This window comes from Gymnodraco acuticeps, unplaced genomic scaffold (genome assembly GCF_902827175.1).
Source record: "Gymnodraco acuticeps unplaced genomic scaffold, fGymAcu1.1, whole genome shotgun sequence".
NCBI classification, from domain to species: domain Eukaryota; kingdom Metazoa; phylum Chordata; class Actinopteri; order Perciformes; family Bathydraconidae; genus Gymnodraco; species Gymnodraco acuticeps.
Genome location: NW_022989867.1, coordinates 707 through 24,016, shown reverse-complemented (window position 1 = coordinate 24,016; position 23,310 = coordinate 707). Strand labels below are relative to the sequence as shown.

At 42.8% G+C, this 23,310-nt stretch overlaps 1 protein-coding gene across 2 annotated transcripts; it reads right to left on the bottom strand.

The window, feature by feature from the left end:
• Window positions 1–534: 534 nt before the first annotated feature.
• ripor1 (RHO family interacting cell polarization regulator 1) lies at window positions 535–18,969 on the bottom strand (the record flags this gene model as incomplete). 2 transcript variants are annotated; one of them, XM_034196777.1, is given in 11 exon segments in its annotated part: window positions 535–5,350; window positions 6,204–6,294; window positions 6,415–6,498; window positions 7,013–7,209; window positions 7,710–7,865; window positions 8,041–8,202; window positions 11,366–11,501; window positions 11,910–12,021; window positions 14,433–14,578; window positions 17,533–18,112; window positions 18,800–18,969. In XM_034196777.1, coding segments are annotated over 11 exon segments (1,932 nt in total), but the record flags the coding sequence as incomplete, so codon positions are not given.
• Between the last annotated feature and the right edge of the window lie 4,341 nt (window positions 18,970–23,310).

Here is a 23,310-nt window from a genome sequence, read left to right as displayed (position 1 = left end):
ACCAGAAAGAGAAAGTCAACAGAAATCTTTATTCACTGCCTTTTGGAAACTTCAAATTGGTTTGTAAATTGTACAGTCGCATACATCCATGGGTTTTGAATCAAAGCATGAACGACAGGGCTTCCCTCATAATTGTTCTGATATTGTGCACACCTGAGCTAAGATGTGTTCTCTGTTCTTTAATAAGGACAATACAGCTGATGTCTATCACAGCATCAGTGTTTCTGTCATAGAGTAAAATGATGAAGTTACAGTTCAAGTCATTTCTACAGTTTTGTTTATACTTTATGTAAAGCACCTTTGCGTCTTGACTGTCCTGTATAAACAAACTCCCTGCTTTTTCAAATTAGACAGAAAAAATGAAAATGCTGAATTATTGGTAAAGTCTCAAGAGATATAAAATATATATACATATACAGTGCTGGAAAATGTGTGTATATATATATATATATACATATACATAGTGCTGGAAAATTGTTAGTCTATGACCAAATTATTGTTATATGCTCACTATGATTAACACAAACAATGAGACAATCTTTGAACATATTTTAATATTTTGTATATTCAACACCAGAATGACTGGAAATATATTTTAGAAAAGAAAAAAAGAAATGTTTCCAATACTGCACAACTAATCAAGGTTGTGGGGAAAATATATTGTGCTGGAGCGGTTTCCCACTGCTTCACACAATCTCATCTATGTCTTGCATCTCTGTTACTATCAAAGCTTGAGGCACTTAAACACTGTGGGATGTATGCAGAGGTATAGCTGCAGATAGCTGCTGTCCTTCACAAAACAATAGTGGTAAAATCATTTAACACAGTGGAAGCCATCAAATATACATACATAAATAGTGAGTTTCCCACTTAAAGAAAATCCTATATTATGATTCCAGTGACACTGCAGCCTGTCGCACAATTTATGCTGAATAAGAACTAAACATCCAGATTTAAAACACTGTACAAATAGCTCTTTGTGAATATATGTCTGAATGACAGTTATTTTCAGGGACACAGCAGTACATCAGTAAGTCATTATTGCCTTCAATAAATATGAAAGGATGATGCATAAAGGGATAGGCCTTGTGAAAAATACTGAGAATACCTAAATCAGAGATTCAGATCCGAGTTCATAAATAATGAATTCATCTCAGAATTCTACTTAAACCTTTTCCCCATATTCTGATATAGTCCTATTTATAACATTGAGATAATCTTGAATTTAGTCTTAGAAGTTACATTATTTCTCATGGCTCTATATATATATATATTAAAGATATGGCCCTTAACCTCTGTGAAAATGGTAACATAATTTTAAGAACAGCTAGATAATTGTTTTTCAATCACAGTGTTGTTAGAACATGTAAGTCAGTCTAAGAGAAGTATACAGGGTTGGCACATTTCATATAGGAACCTGGACCCTCCTTCTTATAGACAAAAGCTGTGTCATGTTTTCTGTGGAATTATTACAAATGTTCACATGTTGTAAAAAAACAAATGAAGTACAGTTTAAACTTGCAGAAAGACTGAAATTACTACATGTTTACATGTCATGTTGTTAGAACAAAAAGCAGAACAAATTGTCGACAATGGTTTAAAAGCTTAGACAACAGAAAAAATTAGGCCTATAGTCCAGTCCATGCTAGCAGCTCTGAAAATTGCTTCGGCACTTTGAGCTAAATGCTAATGTGAGCATGCTAACGTGTCCTAAGTGACAAATGTAATGCTGATGTTAACATTTGCCAAAAAGCACTTAACACAATGTAGAGCAGAGGCTTAAGGAATTGCAGTAGTCCTCCAGGTATTTTGTCACAATTATTGGTTTTACAAATGATCCTGGGTTAATGAGGGGCCTGAACCCAATTTCTATGAATTATTTGTTGAGATATTTCTATCTGGCTAACTGAGCAACATTGCCATCTCCACAGTGCTACTGCTGGCATGGCTAAGAATTACACATAATTTCCTGTCAGTCGAAATGTCTTTTTTTTACTGCTAGAACTGCACAATGTCAATTTCAATTCAACATGTTTACATCATAGTGTTAGCATAGCATACAGTATGAGACTTGAACACATCCATATGATATCAATAAAAGACCATCAGTCATTAGTGCTCAGGAAATGAAAAGGCAGACTGGCATCATCAGCAGTGTCGCTATGAAAAGGATCAACACGATTACAATTAACGGGTCACTGGCCTGGAAACTTTGGCATTTTTACTGACATCTGTTAAACTCAGTGTGGATAAATAAAACCAGTGAACTTGCATATTTGTAACCCCATCTACCAAAAATACATTCTTGACTTCACACGCTGGCACTTTTCCAAAGTTAGTCGTTTTGTAAAATGTTTTATGTTTACAGTATCATAATGTAATGTATTGTAATGTATCAATATTGAGTATAGCTGACATTTGCTTGAGTTTGGTAATCCATCACAGGGAGCATCAGCTTTGTGTTTACATGTTGTTACTTTATTAATTTAGCCATTATATTTGCCATTATGATACTAACTGCATTCACCAAAGTAAAATGACTACATTGTCCCCCAACTATGACTTAGTATCTCATTATTTTCAGAAAATATTTAAGATGATAAGATCCCTTCAAACATTTTAGGAATCGTTTCATAATTGCAGCTCTTATTTAAGAGTTACTAATTCATAATGCTACGATGATGTGTTATAATGGAATCCTGAGTCCAAACTAAAATCACAGATAGTTTTATTATGAAGCCAATGATAACAAAGTACAGTAGGTCTACAATGTTTTTCTTTGGTGAGTGTAATGGGCTCACTTTGGAGAATTGTCAGCAGCAGAAGTGGAAATATTTTAGTATGTCATTGGTAGTAAATGGCATACACATGCAAAACACTGGTATCACCCTTCAATCATTTATAATTCCATAACCACATTTTTGAGGATGCCAAATCAACTCAACACAGACAAATGCAATATTCATTCTTTGTAAAGAAAATCTTTAGTTTAAGTGTGAAGTTCAACTGTTACAAATGTCGATATACCTAACCAAGAAAGGTGTATGGTGTCTTTGCCTTCTCAAAAGACAAAGCCCTCCGCAGCAGTCTGACAGTAATGTAAATATTCAGTGACTTCATTTACAGCAGATATGTCAGTGGTAAGTCATTCAATGAATCAATTTATCAAACTGATAATAATATATGTCATTTTAACAGTAAAACACATCTTATAAAACAAAGTATACATTTACAAATAAAGACTGTCAAGAAAAAAAACTATTTACAATCACAGAATATTGAACTCCAGTGGCAAATAATCATATAGTATGTAATTCCATAAAGAATAAGATATGTCATTATTGTAAAGAGTGATGGCACTGAATTGTTTTAACCTATCACTGTGCAGAAGCAGCTTAGCAACAGTTTCAACTCTTTATTTAAAACTACAGTGTGAGCTTCTCTTTCTTTTCAACCTGGTGCTAATATAATGACAGCATTAAACATAAACCTCTGCGAGACAGAGAGTAAAAAGCTTTCCTTTGTATCTTTTGAACTGGAAGACGTTTCACAGTGAGTCCAGCAGTAGCAGATCTCCAGTATCTGTCCATGCATCAGAGACATGTCCTGCTGAGCACCACAGTGAGGCCCCAACCTACATTTAGCTCTACTATACATGAGCAAAAAAAAAAACAGAGACAGTTCCATTAAGACTGAAGAACATGCGTCAACAAATGGATACAATACAAATCCCATTCATTCTTTTGCTGCCCAGTTGGTGGATCTCCATCACCCCCGACCTTTGACACCCAAGTCAACTTCAGAATGATGCCCACTGTGATGTGACATGTATGAAGTTTGGATATTGATGTTATAAGTTCATCACAGTGTCTTTGCTAGGGCTGCACAATTTAGAAAATATAACAAATTGTGTTTATTTTTGACTGATATTGCAATAGCGATATGATTTGTGATATTGAAGTAAACGACCATTTTGAAACCTTATTCACATATGAATGGAAAACATATAAAAATGATAATATAGTGATTGTTTTTGCAAATCTGTACAAAACAAGGATTTTTTATTAAAGGGGCCCTATTCTGCATATTTTCAGGTTCATATTTCTATGTAGTGTCTCTACTGTGACATGCCTCCATGCTTTCATGTTCAAAAAGCTCTTTATTTGTATCATACTGCCTGTGCTGCAGCACCTCTTTTCACCCTCTGTCTGAAACCAGAGCCCAGTCTGCTCTGATTGGTTATCTGGCCGGGTCTCTGTTGTGATTTGAAATTTGAATAATTGTGCAGCCCAGATCTATGCAGTAGTGTGGGAAGTTTGAGCTCATCCATTCTCAGGTGCATTGCAGTGTTGCAGTACAGCTGCATTACTTAGGTCTCAGTCTTGAAATCAACAAGCTAGTAGAGCCATGGCTATAGGAAAGGCAGAGTTATATGAAAATATGTTGCAACTGGGGTAACATTTTCCAAAAACACCATAAATAAGAATCTTCAGGAAAACAATAGGTTTCCTCGCACTTCGTGCTAGGGACACCGTTGGGGTCCCAGCACTCTCGTGCTCAGGCCCTAACAAGAGACAGCAGTATCCACTAAGAAAAGTTAATGGTAGGAGAAGCACTGTACTGCAGATTTACTCTATGTATGCCTACTGGTACAAGTCAAAACCACAGAGAGTCGGAGTACAAGACACTCAACATTTTGGGCACTTAGTAGGCTGTGAAAATGTGAATGATCTGAATTGACTTAAAATAGATCTTTACACTTTTCCTAATCCACTTACAAAATAATGATTTTGTGTCTGTGCCATGATGGATCAATATCCAGTTATTTGATTTGGATATGAATCTGCTTTACATTTCCTTCCTTCAGTATCCATTTCATCCTTCTCCTCCCTTCATCTGTCTTTCCATTCAAGCCTGCTCACATTTTACATCCTTCCTCACACTCTAACTTGGTAGTTAGCACAGGTCAATGAACATAAACTGGTGTGTTTGTAGCTTAATAACTTTACATGTTTGCCAGTGTTAAATAGAGTGGCTATCCTTGATACCTCTCTGATTTTTAGTGGTAGTATTGGAAAATAAAAAAACTTACTTTATATTCTCATTGAGGCTTTTTGTGTTAATTCAGTTTTCTCCCCCACCCAGTGTGTGCGTGTGTGTGTGTGTGTGTGTGTGTGTGTGTGTGTGTGTGTGTGTGTGTGTGTGTGTGTGTGTGTGTGTGTGTGTGTGTGTGTGTGTGTGTGTGTGAAGTGTTAGAAAGCAGTGCTGGCCATGCTTCCTGGAGCGAAGAGTCTGGGGATGCTGTCCTGAGACGTCTCCACGTGTCTGTGGGCCATCTTCCCCTCCTCGCCTGCTCCACACAATGGATTGAAGAACAAAAAAAATGGAATGCAACAATGGACCAATGAGTGAATGCACTGGACAAAGTGAAATGACAGAAAACAAGCAAGATGTATATTTGTAATTTCTGCTTTAACTATAGAGTGGTGCAGGAATGAGTCATAAACCTGGAAATTAGTTAGCACTTTCGGGCTCCCTCGTCTCTAAGTCAACTGTTTTCTGAAAAGAGACTGTGGTGGACACAAGTTTAGGAGATTTTTCACCTTTTGTTTTACTGCAAAAAATAAGTCATCAAATATCCCACTCCTGTCTTAAAAAGCGGCGGTTGCTAACAAGTGGCTAAATTAGACGGCAAAATGTCTAATCAGAACTAACATTAGCCACCCTTTAGCTTAGCGGTGGTGACGTGACTGAAATGTGCTTTATGGCATTAAGTTAGCTATTTACTGTACTTATGACAATTAAATTTACCCTTCAAAAATAAAAAGGTGGCATTAATATGTAGAGAGTATCCTGCCGAACAGAATGTGTAGCTGTCATAAACGTGTGTTAGCCACATATTTGATTATTTTCTGTAATATCCCAACTCCAATGTTAAAATCACATTGCTTTAGTCGAGGGAGCGCTAGCTAGCAATGCTAACTTCCAGGGCCGCCAAAGAAAATACATCATCACTGCACCATTCTATTGTCTTATATCACAAATATATGAATGAATGGAATAACCAAACAATAATGGATACAAAAATACAAAATATATGAATACAGGCACATTATTTATATTTTATACATGGATATGAGTTTATCCAGGAAGTGCATTGTTTAGCTGTCATTCTATCTAAGTAATATGGTGATGTTTATTACCGAGCACCAGCAGCGCTTGTTTGGCAGCGTCTCGGACATCGTCCTTGTCCATCCGACAGAGATACACTAACTGGTCGATACTCTCTTTGGCCTGGAATAACAATCGATAAAATACGTTATTTAGCATGGTTAGGAGGGCACACTCTAGTACAGATAAGACTTTATGATGTTACATCACTGTGGTGCCATACAAGTAGAGAAGTGTGTGTACCTTGAGACATGCTAGAGCCTTGCATCCACACACTCTGGTGTCCGACTGCTCGTCTTCCAGCAGCTCCAAACAGCTGACCAGCGCCTGAGGAGGAGAGTGTGTAGTGTTTATATCCGTGTCTTACTGTGTACTAACTGATCTCAGGACGAAGCCATGCTCTACTTTTACACTGCTGTCCATGTTAAGTCTTTTCCTTATTGAAGATTTATGATTCAATATTTGTATTCTGCTTCATAATTACCTAACATGTTATTTAGCTGACTGTTTTATCTATTGTGATTGAAGTGACTTACGTACACTTCAATCACTTCAAATCAGGTACTTTTAAATGTAAAAATACCTAGTAACTATGAGTGTTGTATAAAGGTAGCGGAGTAAAAAGTAGAATATTGGCCTCAAGGCTGTGCACACACACACACACACACACACACACACACACACACACACACACACACACACACACACACACACACAACACACACACACACACACACACACACACACACACACACACACACACACACACACACACACACACACACACACACACACACACACACACACACACACACACACACACACACACACACACACACACCTGCTCCCTCTGCCTGGGCTGAGCAGCCAGGCTCCTCAGCACAGAGCTGGCAGAGGCTGACACTTTTCCTCGCGGGTCTCTCAGTAATTTGGCCACAGCATGAAGTCCCTCTCTCCTCAGGCTGCACTCTGGAGGGCGCCGCAGAGCCTGCACGATCACTTCCTGGTCACATGACGCCAGGCTCTGCACCAACCACACTGTGGGAGGCAGGATATCACTGAGAACTGCCACTGTAACTATAATATCAAGCGTTTTTTGTGTGTGTGCAGGGGCGGACTGGGACTAAAAATCAGCCCGGGCATCTCGACTGGCCCACTTCGGTACCGGCCCATCGGGATTCGTCTCGATGGCCAGTCCACCACTGTGTGTGTGAGTGTGTGTGTGTGGTAATTGAATAGAAATTAGATAAGAATAGATTTTTTGTTTGTTATTGTGGTTGTTTAAATGTCATGGTGTTTCTGGAGCTAGACTGCCCCATTTTTACAGGCGTGTGCCTCCCGTTGTCGCTGAATTTGGGAGCGCAAACTATTTTGACCTCTAAATGCCAACAAACATTGAGACTGAGACAGATTGAGAATATTTTGTTAAATAAAAACCCATTGTGAATTTTGGATATGATTACATCTGTCCTTGTTGTTTAAATCACACCAGTCTTTGTGTGTGTGTGTGTGTGTGTGTGTGTGTGTGTGTGTGATACCTTCTTCTGCCACTTCAGTGATGTGTGTGTCCATGTCAGTGATGCAGTTGGCCTCCATGTAACTCCACAGCTGGAACAGCGTCACCATCACTCCGTCTCTGTTGCCTCGCCGTGGTAACCTCTGATCCAGCACTCGCTCAACTAGGCACAAGAACACTGGACGGATACACCACCACACCCACACCACAAACACACACACACACACACACACACACACACACACACACACACACACACACACACACACACACCACACACAACACCAACACACACAGGTGTTATATCAGGACGAACCCTGGACAGTGGCAGTACCCTGCAGGTGTAGCTGTACCTGTGTCGGCCATGCTAATGGCCCTCTCCGGCAGGGTTCTGGAGTAGACTGCAGACAGAGTGAGGAGGAAGCTCTCAGCAGAGACGCTGTACACACTGCCCTGTCCCACACACTGTTGCCATAGTAATTCAGCACCCAGGCACAGGCCCAGTTGCGGTATCACTGTGACGGAAGAAGATGGGACTGAGTTAGTCTTTTGTATTTGGAGTGGTTCCTATCGCTTTGAGCATGGACCCTTGACCTTGTGTGAAGAAACCCCCTCAACTGAAAAGGTTCCCTTACTCACCTTTTGTACTAGCACACTTTAGATTTGTCTGAACCCATCAAAACTTTTTTCCAGATAGTTCCTTGCACAAATAAGCATCATTTCAAAAAGAAACCTTGACATCAGGGGGAGGAGGATTCAGGCAGAGAAGCTTTGTTTGTGTCAGATTTCTAACACAGACTGAGTCCATCAACATGGGATAAACTCATGTTTGCCATTTTAATGACATAAATGTATTGCGATCTAAGTCAGATCTTGTTTTTCTTTTATCCCACATTGTTATATCTCTCACAGGCTCCGCCCTCTACTGGACTCTATGGGTACTACCCCTTGATCATATCATGCAAGCGTTCATCCACTGAGACCTCCATAAACGTAGCCGACCCCGGGGCGGGCCTACCTGAATGCGCCCGCATCTCACTGTATAAAAGGAGGCCACGCCTCCTGACTGTCATCCTTTTCTCTTCAGCGAGCAGGATTAAACAACCTGAGCAGTAAACGAGAAAGGAAAAGAAGAAAAGCATGGACTCACCACTCCTCGAACACCGGGCCTGTCCGACATGCCCTGGCCTGATCGCGGGGGCTGATCCGCACCGGCCTGGGGTCCACGCCGAAGACAGCCTAAGCCAGTCGCCGGCCTGCAACGCCTGCCGGATGATCCCTCGGCTAAGCTGCCGACATCGTGGGGATCATTTCCGGGTGAAGTTTGGCCCGCCGGGGGAGGCGGAGGATCAAGACCTCAAGGTGGTGGAGATGGGTGAACAGGATGACGAGGTGCCATTCGTGTTCGCCATCCCGAGGGGCCGGGTGGCCACGGTCACGGAGGAGGAAGACGACGAGGACGCCTCGTTGTCTGGTACTTTCGGGTCCGGCGGCCAGGAGGGTCCAGCACACAGGTCTGCGCGTCTGGACTTCCCGGCGGTGATGACCCTGGCGGCGGAGCGTGTGGGTCTACCGCTCCCCCCACCGCTGCCACCGAGGTCAGTAAGCCACCTTCGACAGGGGTTTTACGGCCCAGTGCATCCGGCCTTTGTCTCGCCCCCGGTGCCAGATAGCTGGCAGTGTGTGGAGACGTAGTGCGCGCTGGGCCCATACGGGGCTGGAGGGCTCTCATCGTCTGCCTAAGAGTCCTCCACACACATTCTGCACGGGGTCAGTATCTGAGTGTGGGACATGGGACACTTGCGCTCTCCCCGTGCCCCTTAGGGACTCGGGAGAGGTGGTGCATAGTGAGCCCATACAGGGCTGGGGACTCTCTCCGTCTGCCTATGGGCGGAGGGGGGGAGCCCTCAGCACTGTATTCCGAGCACACTTTTCGCGAGGTAAGCGCGTCGGAGTGTGCTCTGTCAGCCGCGGCCCAGACTTCTCCACAGTCACAACCGAGGTAAAGGAGGGTGCGGTGCAGCGGCTGCTAACCAGAAAGCCGGTCAGGGGCAGTGGGATGGAACGGTGTTGTTGACGACAGCGCGTGTATACATCGGGCCTGTGAGAGATATAACGAGGGGTTTACGTATGGTAACCCTTGTTATATAAGCACAGGCGGAGGCCTATAATCAGGGCACTGTCTGTCCTATGCCGCTCGCTGAAGAGAGGTGTAGGATGACAGTCAGGAGGTGAGGCCTCCTTTTATACGGTGTGATGCGCGCGCATTCAGGTAGGCCCGCCCCGAGGCCGGCTACGTTTATGGAAGTCTCAGTGGATGAATGCTTGCATGATATGATCAAGGGGTAGTACCCATAGAGTCCAGTAGAGGGATCCGCCTGTGCTTATATAACAAGGGTTACCATACGTAACCCCTCGTTATACTTACTGCTTATTCCTAACTCTTTCCTCCAATTATTGTATATAATGTATTTACATTAACATTGTTGCCATGATTCTTCAGCACACGGCACTGTTGTACAATACTCAGATTGGCCCTGTGAAATAGTTGCATTTTGATTATAAAATAAAAATAAAATCCAGATGAAATTGCAAAGTATTATAGGAGTTTATTTTAATATATGATATATTTAGACTATTATGCAGGCCTGGTGGACAAATAATAAATAATAATAATAATACATTTTATTTGGGGGCTTCTTTCATAGCACCCAAGGACACCTTACAGGGCATAGGGTAATATAGGGAAAATTAAAACAGTGGATTTAATCAAATGTCAGCCGGGGTAAAACAAGACAAACAACAGAAAATGGACTACAGAAGGACACAAAAGGACACAGGGTACAGTTTATAAAGAAAATGCCAGTTTGAACAGGTGGGCTTTGAATGTTGTTATGGAATCAGACTGTCGGATATGTAGTGGCAGGGAGTTCCAGAGTCTGGGAGCCGAGCAGCTGAAAGCTCAAGCACCCATGGTTTTGAGGCGAGAGCTTGGGACAGTGAGAAGTCCTACGGACGAAGAGCGGAGGGTGCGGGAGGGGGTGTACTGCTGAAGGAGGTCGGTGATGTAGATGGGGGCAACTAAGGTTATGGAGAGCTTTATATGTAAGTAGAAGGTTTTTGTATTCAGTACGGTAGCGTACAGGAAGCGAATGTAGTTGAGTGAGAATAGGGGTGATGTGGTTGGATGAGTTGGTGCGGGTGAATCTGTAATGCAGATAAGCATTATAGTTGCTCTCAAAGGTTTGGCGTTAACTGTAAGACTTTATAAATATATATAATCTTCGGAATGCGTTGCAGGCATCACATTGTGTGATTGAGTGAATATTTGCAAAAAAAACATAACGTTTATCAGTTTGAACATTACATAACTTGACTTTGTTGTGCATTCAATTGAATATAGGTTGAAAAGGATTTGCAAGTCATTGTATTCAGTTTTTAGTTATGTTTTACACAACGTCACAACTTCTTTGGAATTGGGGTTTGTATACAATATATATTATTAAACGTTATTCTTTTCAAGATTTCACATGCCACATAAAATGTGGTGCCAGGCCGCATTCGTCTCACAGGCCTTGAGTTCCACACATCTGCTCTGAGCAGATGAGAGGGATGTCTGCAGGTCATGCTGACACACAGAGAGAACAGGGCCACACAGATAAAAAGACTGCAGCTGACCTTCAGCAGGCTGTCTGAAGTGCCTCGGGTTGTCCTTGGCGATGCGTCGGATGGTTTCGAGGACTTGAGCCTCCCTCAGCAGTCTGTCCAAGGCGTACATCTCTCCACAGCACAGGGGACCAAACATACCCAGACACTGCAGACATAACGTCACATATAACATGAGAAGATGAATATCATATAGTTTTAATGTAGGTGTTATAGAGCAGGTTTCCCGGGGAATGGAAAAAACTAATAGTGTAATAGGTTACAAAGACACTTTACTTCCTTTTGAAAAAGTTATGCCATACACTATTAATTCTTCAAATGATCATGCTACATAACCAGAGGTGCTATGTATCTATAATTTGTATTCTTATAAACCTTGTGTGAACTTTTATCTGAACTGTCCTGTATTACAATTTCTTTCCATAGCAGGTATCTCTGCTAAGCTGGAACCTTGACGGACTAAATTAAAGGAACATATGTCACACCAGCATGTGAGGCAGCCAGAGACCTCCCTCTGGTTGAGACATGACAAACGGCAGTGTAGCAGCTCTCTTACCAGCAGCTGGGTGCTGCACTTGTTGAGGTGGACCACCAGGGCGCAGTCTAACGTGGTGCAGCCTGTGGTGAGAGGGGAAGGGGGGCTGTCCCAGCCTCTGTCCTGCAGAGACCTGAACACACAGGAGGAATTTTTAATAAGATCCACGGTGTTGAGGGAGGCTTCCATCAACTCTGCTGGGGTCAGGGTTCAACTGGATGGAGCCTCTGAAGGCTCAATGAGATGGCAAGCAGTGTGTGACTGCTTGTCATCAAGCCAAGAAAATACATCATCATAGAGTCATATATTTAGTTGGTTTTGTTCTTTTGAGGAAGGCTTTTCCAGCTCTGCGCTATAGTGATGGAACCACACAGCTCCACTAGATGGCAGCAAGATACTTTATGTACAATGAGATTATTCTGTACCAAGAGAGATATATTTACTGTCCCCTACCCACATCCACTCCATTACAGTGAACTTCGTCTGTAGTCACACTCACAGCTGAACGAGGCTCCCTTCTTTCAGATGGAGGGAGTAAATAAAGCAGCAAGCTTTGGGACGAACTCCCCTCTCTCCAGCCGAAACAGGAAATGCCGTAATTTTTCGTTACAACGGTTCCAAATCAGCATGTCTTGTATCAATAAATGATAACTACAATACAATTCTCAAAATCTTTAATGCTGTCTCTTGTTTTGTTTTAAAGTCTGATGTTTACAGCGTTGGTCAGCTTTAGTAGCAGGTGAAGGACCGATGCAGGCTCTCTGTTGGAGGGCTTGATAACCCACTCTCCCTCCATACTTGTTGGTCTGGAACGGCACTCAATGGAGTGGAAGTATGTAGGGGTGGGGTGTAGGCGGCGATTTGGAACTGGGCCTGGATGTGGATTTACTACACTGAACAAAAATATAAATGCAACACTTTTGTTTTTGCTCCCATTTTTCATGAGATGAACTCAAAGATCTAAAACATTTTCTATATACACAAAATAACCATTTCTCTCAAATATTGTTCACAAATCTGAAAAAATCTGTGATAGTGAGCACTTCTCCTTTGCCGAGATAATCCATCCCACCTCACAGGTGTGGCATATCAAGATGCTGATTAGACAGCATGATTATTGCACAGGTGTGCCTTAGGCTGGCCACAATAAAAGGCCACTCTGAAACGTGCAGTTTTATCACACAGCACAATGCCACAGATGTCGCAAGTTTTGAGGGAGCGTGCAATTGGCATGCTGACAGCAGGAATGTCCACCAGAGCTGTTTCCCGTGAATTGAATGTTCATTTCTCTACCATAAGCCGTCTCCAAAGGCGTTTCAGAGAATTTGGCAGTACATCCAACCGGCCTCACAACCGCAGACCACGTGTAACTACACCAGCCCAGGACCTCCACATCCAGCATGTTCACCTCCAAGATCGTCTGAGACCAGCCACTCGGACAGCTGCTGCAACAATCGGTTTGCATAACCAAAGAATTTCTGCACAAACTGTCAGAAACCGTCTCAGGGAAGTTCATCTGCATGCTCGTCGTCCTCATCGGGGTCTCGACCTGACTCCGGTTCGTCATCGTAACCGACTTGAGTGGGCAAATGCTCACATTCGATGGCGTCTGGCACGTTGGAGAAGTGTTCTCTTCACGGGTGAATCCCGGTTTTCACTGTTCAGGGCAGATGGCAGACAGCGTGTGTGGCGTCGTGTGGGTGAGCGGTTTTCTGATGTCAATGTTGTGAATCGAGTGGTGGTGAGGTTATGGTATGGGCAGGCGTATGTTATGGACGACGAACACAGGTGCATTTTATTGATGGCATTGTGAATGCACAGAGATACCGTGACGAGATCCTGAGGCCCATTGTTGTGCCATTCATCCACGACCATCACCTCATGTTGCAGCATGATAATGCACGGCCCCATGTTGCAAGGATCTGTACACAATTCCTGGAGGCTGAAAACATCTCAGTTCTTGCATGGCCAGCATACTCACCGGACATGTCACCCATTGAGCATGTTTGGGATGCTCTGGATCGGCGTATACGACAGCGTGTTCCAGTTCCTGCCAATATCCAGCAACTTGGCACAGCCATTGAAGAGGAGTGGACCAACATTCCACAGGCCACAATCAACAACCTGATCAACTCTATGCGAAGGAGATGTGTTGCACTGCGTGAGGCAAATGGTGGTCACACCAGATACTGACTGGTTTTCGGACCCCCCCCAATAAAGCAAAACTGCACGTTTCAGAGTGGCCTTTTATTGTGGCCAGCCTAAGGCACACCTGTGCAATAATCATGCTGTCTAATCAGCATCTTGATATGCCACACCTGTGAGGTGGGATGGATTATCTCGGCAAAGGAGAAGTGCTCACTATCACAGATTTTTTCAGATTTGTGAACAATATTTGAGAGAAATGGTTATTTTGTGTATATAGAAAATGTTTTAGATCTTTGAGTTCATCTCATGAAAAACGGGAGCAAAAACAAAAGTGTTGCATTTATATTTTTGTTCAGTGTATTAACAAACACACAAAAACAGTTTGTGAGCTCTGACCTGCCACTTCTGCTCCTCTTCTCTCCTCTCTCCTCCACCCCCTCATCCTCCTCCTCACAGTCAGACGTGTTGAGGAAGTCAAAGCTGCACAGAGCTGTTTCCACGGTGAGGCTGACCATGCTGGGGGAGCGGCTGTGCCTCCCGCCCTACACACACACACACACACACACACACACACACACACACACACACACACACACACACACACACACACACACACACACACACACACACACACACACACACACACACACACACACACACACACACACACACACACACACACACACACACACACACACACACACACACACACACACACACACACACACACACACACACACACACACACACACACACACACACAATTTCATTTAGCTCAACCATGAAACTCAGAACAGTGAGAAACCTGAAATGACTTTTGCTTCAATTAAGCCAAACCATTTTATGTCTGAGTTTTAATGCACACACTCACACCCTAGGAAAATGTGGATCCAGCTTAAATTGCATTAACAACATTTGCCAAGTTAATTAGTGAGCCACATCTTACAGTGAAAATATAAAACTGTCATATCTCTTGTCTGACTTGGTTGGATACTCTGTGTTAAGGCAGGCCAGTGGCTCAGTTCCTTGCCCAGCAGTCGACATGTGTCCATGGGCAAGAGACTTTACCGTAAATTGATAAAAGCATCAGTGAAAGTCACTTTACACGTAGGTGGTGAATTATTCTAGGAGACTTTAACATCAACTGGAATAACAAACAAAATAGAAAGAGCTTACAACGGATCATCACGGATAATCACAAGTTAATACAACTAATGGATCAACCGACTAGAATAACCAAAACCTCCAAGACTATGATAGATGTATTATTTACAAACAAAGCTGACAGAATAGTTCAAACCTACAACTTCCTGACTGGTCTTTCTGACCATAATCTTATTATTTTTACCAGGAAACTCACCAAAAAAAAGGTTCATTGCCTCAGCTAAAACCCCTGCCTTCGGTTCACGCTTCATCCCCAAAAACCTGCAACAACGTTTTATGGAGGCAGTGAAAATGATTAATTGGGGGGACACTCTCTCCTCTGAAGATATTGGTGGAAACAGTAATCTGTTTATATCTCAAATTAATGATACAATGTCTTCCTTCTCAAGAAGAGGGTCAGTTAGGGACAGGAAGGAACATCATCTTCCCTGGCTGAATCAACAATGCAGGGTCTAATGAAATCTAGATACCAACTATTGAAGCAGAGCTTGAAATCCGGACTATCCACTGATAAACAGAAATGCACTCATGCTCGTAACAAGGTAACACAAACAATAAGACAGGCCAAAGCGAACTTCTTCATCAATATAATTGAAGGTGCGAAAGGTAACGGTAAAAAAGTTTGGCAAATCTCAAATAAACTATTAGGTAAACAAACCAAACAGGAAAAATAATGCTCTAGAATTAAAAATCAATGATGCCCTGATAAAAGACCCTGCAGTGTTGGCCAGTTCTCTCAATGAGTATTTCTTAAATAGTGCTTGGGACATTACAAAGCTCTTCTCACCATCTGGGGTTTCACCCAGCCCGACTGTGGATATACACCCCGTTTTTAACCTGGAGGAAATCACAGAGGTGGAGGTAAAAAATATAATCTTAGGGTTAAGAGGTTCTAAGGCTAGGGATGCATATGATTTCGACACAAACTTTATAAAGACACATATTGACGGTCTAATAAAACCAATTACTATGCTGGTGAATCAATCTATCAGCACAAGGGAAGTTCCATAGTCCTGGATTTTAAATCTGGGGATAAGGCTATGATGTCCAATTATAGACCTATCAGCATCCTCCCCTGTGTCTCTAATGGCGCATTTCCACTATAGCGCGGAACACGGCTTAAGCGTGCCGTGCCTGGCCCGTTTTTGGTTGCGTTACCGGCTAGCGGGTACTATTTCACAGTTTTTCTGGCCCCATAAAATCGAGGTTCTTAGCGGGCCAACAACCAGGCTGAGTCGGGCTGAGTATGCTAAACTAGAGAGAGAGAATCGCTGGCAAGGGGGCTACAACAAGATGAACATATTTGACCGTGATTTAATTGTAATACACGTTTAAAAATGATGCCGAAGTAACAACATACTGATACCGGTTAGTAAAAACCATGAATTAATGCTTTGACAAGTCTGCAGACAGACGGCAGGCGAAAACCCTTTTAAAATGCGTGTTTTCTAAATGGAGATCGGCTATGCTCCGACCGTCCACACTCACAACAACGGCCTATACAGACATAAATAAACCAGCGACTGTATTCGCCATGACACAGACAGTCTGTGGTTTGTACTTGTTTAACTTTTGTCTAGTTTCTGAACAGATATGAGGAGCTGTGAGCTTGAGTGCTCACAGCTAACTGCTGATGTTGTTTTTCTGTGGCTCGCATTGATGATGACGTCACGGCTCCGCCTACACTGCGTTACTATAGTTACTGCCCCAGCTACTAAACTGTAATGGAAACACAGCATAAAGTGAGCCTGGCCTAACAAGACCTAACTAAGCCGAGCGAGGCCCTGCAATGGAAATGTGCCATATGATAGCTGAGAAATGGGTGTCAAAACTAATCACCAAACATTTCGATAAAGGTTTCGCTCCACTCCACCCAATGCAGTTTGGTTTTCGTGCTCACCACTCCACTCCAAAACAAAAAAATATATATATACTTTTATTTTTTGCATGGGCCCCTGGATGTCTGTGGGCCCCGGTGCAATGCACCGGCTGCACCGTCAATAGTTACGCCACTGGCCCCATCACTGTATGGGTTAGCCCTACCATAGACTACCCAACAAAAATACTCTGGCGCCGCCACTGATTATATTAATCAGGCTATAGTTAAAACTTTCTAACCAACCTACTCATTTTGAATGTTATTTTAAACAAAGATGGTGATATTATACCCAATAATATATACACTTTTTTTTTTCTTTGAGCCTTCATTGATCTTACTTTTATGATAACTATTATAATGGTCTCTTCAGAGTCCGGAGCATTTGTTTTTGCAATTAAAGTGAAGTTTTTAGCTACCCTCCCCCTGTGGAAGCATCTCTAAGCTCCGCCCCACCTTGAGTGTGACCTGCAGCAGCTTCAGCTCCTGCTCCAGCAGCTGCAGCTCGGGAAACTGTCCTCTGTAATCATCCAGGGAGGAGACCACGGCTGTCAGGGCGTCCTCCAGCCCGCTGTCCACCGGACCCCCGCTCCCCCTTGATGGAGACTCTGCCTCCGGGGTCTCCTCCTCCACCGACACCCACCGCGCCACGTACGTCACGTCCCCGCTCTCTGGGCGTATGTCTGGCTGTGTGTGTGTTTCTGAGTCCACTGGTTCAGAGGAGTGTGTGTCCTGTTGGTCTGTGGCATTGTCAGCCGTTGTGTTCTCGTCTGTGGGGGGGGTTCTGCTCTGCACCTCCATCTCTATGTCAGTGATGGAGATCCCGGAGGTGGGAGACACCCCCCCTCCGGACTGGACCGCCCTGTCCGTCAGCACGATGCCGTCGGCGCTGCTCTCACTGATGTGGCTCAGGGAGCGGGAGTAGCTGCTGGGGGGGTGGCTGTTGGTCAACCCCCCCGCAGCTATCGGAGACCGCTTCCCTGAATCCTCTTCCTCACTGTCAGCTTTTGTCGTCACAGTGACTGACTCCTCTTCCCTGTAAATCAGATCATATCTCAGTTTGTTTTAGTTCAGATAAAACACATATAATTCTTAATTCTGTATTCTATTAGGTTCTCCATTAGCACTAGCAATAGGTATCTTCCTGGGGTACTGGGGTACACACACACACACACACACACACACACACACACACACACACACACACACACACACACACACACACACACACACACACACACACACACACACACACACACACACACACACACACACACACACACACACACACACACACACACACACACACACACACACACACACACACACACACACACACACACACACACACACAAATGTAAAACAAACTCATCTCATATAACTAAGTAAGAAAGTACAGAAGACAAACGAAAGTATCATCCTTTCATCATCAAGCCGTACCATTAACCTACATTAACAAACAGAAACATACAATTCTTGGAAAAATGTTCACAAAAAATAAATCATTGGGATTCATGGTCCTTCGTCTCAAGTCCTTGTCTGAAAAAAATCCTTAAATTGTGTAAATATCTATGCCCCTTTTTTAGACATATTCACTTCCAAGAAAATGTTTTTCAAAAATAATAAAAAGTAAAAAAGAATAATACATCAAATAATAACAACAAAATAAGTAAACCTATTCGACTGAAAATCTTAATTGTACAGAACCAGAGTGCCGCTGTACCTGCTGCTCGGTGCTGGTCGTGCAGACGTGTGGGGGTCCTCACTGACGGGGCTGATTTTGTGGGTGGAGTTTGGAGTTGAAGAGGAGTCTCTTGGGCAGAATGAGATGTCTGGTTGAGGGGAGGAAGTCCCGCCTACAGCTGGCTGGATGTCTGGTGTCACCACCACCGTCTGGAGAGGGACAGGGACACCATGAGTCACTGACAGTCAATCTAACACAGGGATGGGCAACTTTGATGGTGGTGGGCCACATCATTCATGTACTGGCCACCAGGGGGCCGCATATTCACTTGGAACACACACACACAACAATTCCATGTGTTGTATGTAATTATTAACAAATATACTAAGTCTGACATCTTCATTGACATTTTACAATCAAAGGGAACATCCCCAAAAAATGGGAACATCCTCTAATAAGCGCACTAAACAAATATCAGTTCACAGAAATGTTATTTCATTTTTACAAGTGGCATGTTTGTATTGAACAGGTTATTAAACAGTGGAATAAAACTATTTAAAACTATTGGAAAGCTCGGAAAATATGTGTGTATTGAGATTAACCATTAAGATGACATACACATGAAGTCATGAACACTAACCCAGACATTAGTTGTCTAACTTGAACCTAAAACACTTGTAGCTGTCAAGGGGTGAACTCAAATGCACGACTCAACTCAGACTCAGGTAGTGTTCAAAATAAAGACTTTACTGGTATTGTTGTCACAGTAACAAAACAGGGAAAAACAATAACACTCTTTTTAGGAAAAACAAGGACTATGATCATGAGCTTAGAGGAACGTAATATGTCCGTGGAGTAGGCTTGTGCGTGTATCCTAAATGAGGAAACAAACTGGCAATGGACAGGAGGGGACTAGCACAATATATACACAGGGTAAGGGGAAACAGGTGGAAACAATCAGGGCGGGGAAAACAATCACGGACACAGGAGACAGATAGGGTCGGGGAGCGTGGAGGCCTGAAATGAGAGGGAGAATTACTTATTGGAATAAACATAAAGCACAGGACAAAGGGACATGACAAAACTAACATAAAGAATAAACTTTTACAATAAGTTTCTTAGACATGACAGTAGCCAGTCTCTGCATTCCCCTTATTCCACTCTGCTGTTCCTCAGCACCACTCCCCCTCCCTCCCGCTGAAATTATGAATGAAAAGCGTAGTAATCATAGATAACACGGCAGGGTCCGTGACAGTTTGTTTTCATCTGATTTCAAATAAACAAAGACTTGGTTTTAAGAATATTAAACTTGTTTCGCCAAATTCAGATGATAAATACAACTTTTAAGCTTGTAAAGGCATAATTACAAGAGGCAACTTAACGTCACTGCAGGCATGACAACAGCCGGTGTTTCTTGTGAGGGTTTCCCTGGGAAACAAACACAATACACACAAATGCATCACAGATTATTTTGCGGTATTTGAAATCATGTACGCAGCTCGCGACGTAACTAGTAGTCTAGTGGACGGTATCAGTAGTACAAGTAATTAATTACGTTGTTTATAAATTAATCTGAGGGCCGCAAAAATAGGAGGTGGGGGCCACATGCGGCCCGCCATTTGCCCATCCCTGATCTAACACAATAACAACAAAGTCTGTAGCTTCAGTTGTTAAGGCCGCTACACACCAACCTGAGACCAAAGAACGCGTACCGAAGGCGTCCCGACTTTTACGTCGCCTGCGTCGGCTACGCTGCCCGCCTACGAACAAACCGCAAAGACTTCAGTCGACGAGGGGCAATAACTGTCCTTACCAGCAGGCAGCGGTAGTGTGTATTCATCATTCAAAAGAGGCAACAGCCAATCGGAGTGATTTTTTTGGCCGACTTTCTTTGGCCGATTCAACATGTTGAATCGGCCGTGAGAGGTGTGAAAATAGGGCTGTGCGATTATGGCAAAAATCATAATCACGATTATTTGGGTCAATAATTGATATCACAATTATTTTGACGATTATTCATTGACCATTTATTGAACTTTAAATCAAATAATATTTTACCAATAAACAAGATCAACAAATATGTTGGAGCGCACTTCCATATAAACATATATTAATATGATAAATAAAAATAAATTAGACCAAAATAAATTAAATCAAATATGTTGCAGTGCACTGTCACAACCTACTGAAAACTCCTTAACATATAGCCAACATTTTGGTAAAACATATTCAACATATTCCACTCAGATAAACGTTGAAGGCTGTCCAACCGTCATGGTCCAAAAGTAACAGGAAATAAATGTTGAACTACAATTTAAGAACAAATAAAAATGTTTTGGCCACCATGGCAAATGCTGGTAGGGCTGCTCATGTCATCTCTTAAAGATTTTTTGCAAGAAACACCAGCCTGTTTACATGGTCTGGTTTCAGAGATGAGCTCAGGCAGGTGACAATATTGCCACCTGTACTGAAGACCCTCTCTGAAGAGGAACTTGTGGCAGTGCTGCCACAAATGACACAGGAAAAAAAGAAAAGACTCTGAACCCTTTCTTTGCCATTATATAAAAATAGTGTTGCTACAAAAGTATAAATTAGGCTTACTAATAAGACAACTCAGATCTGAAGCTACACAGGAATCTGCTGCCGAAGTGCAATAAAAAAGACAACATTAATAGAATCAAACCCTTTTTTTGTTGCATTTTAGTAGAGTATAAAAAGAAATGCCTTTAAAATAGGATGCAAGCAACACTCGTTTCTTAACCTGAATTGATAATAGACTATAATCAATTTAAACAGAACAGATCTTAATGTTTGCATTCTTATACCATTTTGTACAATAATTGTAATGAATAAGTTCAAACAAACAAAAACTTACAGCTGATTAATAACGGTATCTAACTTGAGTTTTTATTATATCAAAAACCTGTTGAAATGCTACTGTTATTTTTACTGTCCCCCAAAAGCGCGTCGGCAGCCTCCAGGAAAGCTTCTTTCACAACTTCGCCGTCTTTGAAAGACTTCATGTGTTTCTCAAGAACGTGACTGACACGTTAAGATGCTATGCCTATGGTAGCAGCCTTGCTCTTGTTGTTGGGCCTGGTGAAAATGGACTGCTGTGCATTTAGCTGTCCTTTCAGGTCCCTCCCCTTTTGGGAGCGAAGGGCAGAATTAGGAGGGAATTCCATCTCGTAGCGTTTGTGCACTGTTTTGAAATGCCGCTCCTAAATTACCCTTCTTCGATAAAGCCACACTCGCATTGCAGATGAGACAGATGGACTTTGAATTGGAATAGATAAGGCTTTTTTGCTTCTGCCATAATTGTGGTCTTGTGTGTGTGCGAACTGTCACTCCTGTTGACACGGACAACGTCAGCGAAATAGTGCACTGCCCACCAGCCACGCCCCGAAACATGGGGTCACGCCGGCCAATCACAAAGCTTTGATGTGTTCAAGTGCATTATTCTGGCACAGGAAGATTATGTTACAGGACATCAATTATTGGCATACAGTTCGTTCATTTATTTTTCGTTCTTCATTTATTTAAATACTGTATCGGTAACAAGTGTTACACTGTTAGGCCTATTGTTACGGCTATGCTATTAAAAGTATTGTTGTTATAACAGAAATATGTGTTTTGTATCTTCAGGTTGTAAAACGTTATAGACGGAATTTGGAACCAGATTTGGTCCCCGGGCGCTGGGTTAAATGCAGAGGACACATTTAGTTTTAATGTATGCGAGTAATGAGATAATAAATAAATATAAATCGCAATAGTATGCTCTTTCTGCGCTTCTGCTTAACAGCGTGTTGTCAGGTGTCTCGGATTCGGAGCGTGTTATGAAACCTTTTGGAAAAAAGTTTTTATTAAAAAAAAAAAAAATCTCTCCGCACCGAATATTCGTTGCTGATTACTACCGAATATCCGGAGCCCGAAAAATGGTATTCGGGACAGCTCTAATATAAGTGCTTTGTTAGTAATTCTATCGCTCAAAGTGGAGTCGAAAGAGATGAGTTTTCAGTCTGCGCCGGAAGATGTGCAGGCCTTCTGCTGTCCTGATGTCAATGGGGAGCTCATTCCACCATTTTGGAGCCAGGATAGCAAACCGACATGTTTTTGCTGATGGGAACTTCGGTCCCCCTCGCAGTGCGGGTGCAGCGAGCTGTTTGGCTGATGCAGAGCGGAGTGCACGTGCTGGGGTGTACAGTTTAACCATGGGGTGTACAGTTTAACCATGTAGGAAGGATGTAGGAAGGGCCAGATCCATTCGCAGCATGGTACGCAAGTACCAGTGTCTTGAAGTGGATTCTAGCAGTTACCGGAAGCCAGTAAAGGGAGCGGAGGAGCGGCGTGGTGTGGGAAAATTTAGGAAGGTTGAAGACCAGACGAGCCGCTGCATTCTGGATGAGCTGCAGAGGACGGATGGCACATGCAGATAGACCAGCCAGACCAGAACCTGCGTCGCTTTCTGGGTCCGGTGGGGACGTATCCTCCTGATGTTGTAAAGAGTGTATCTGCAGCAGCGGGTTGTAGCAGCGATGTTTGCAGTGAAG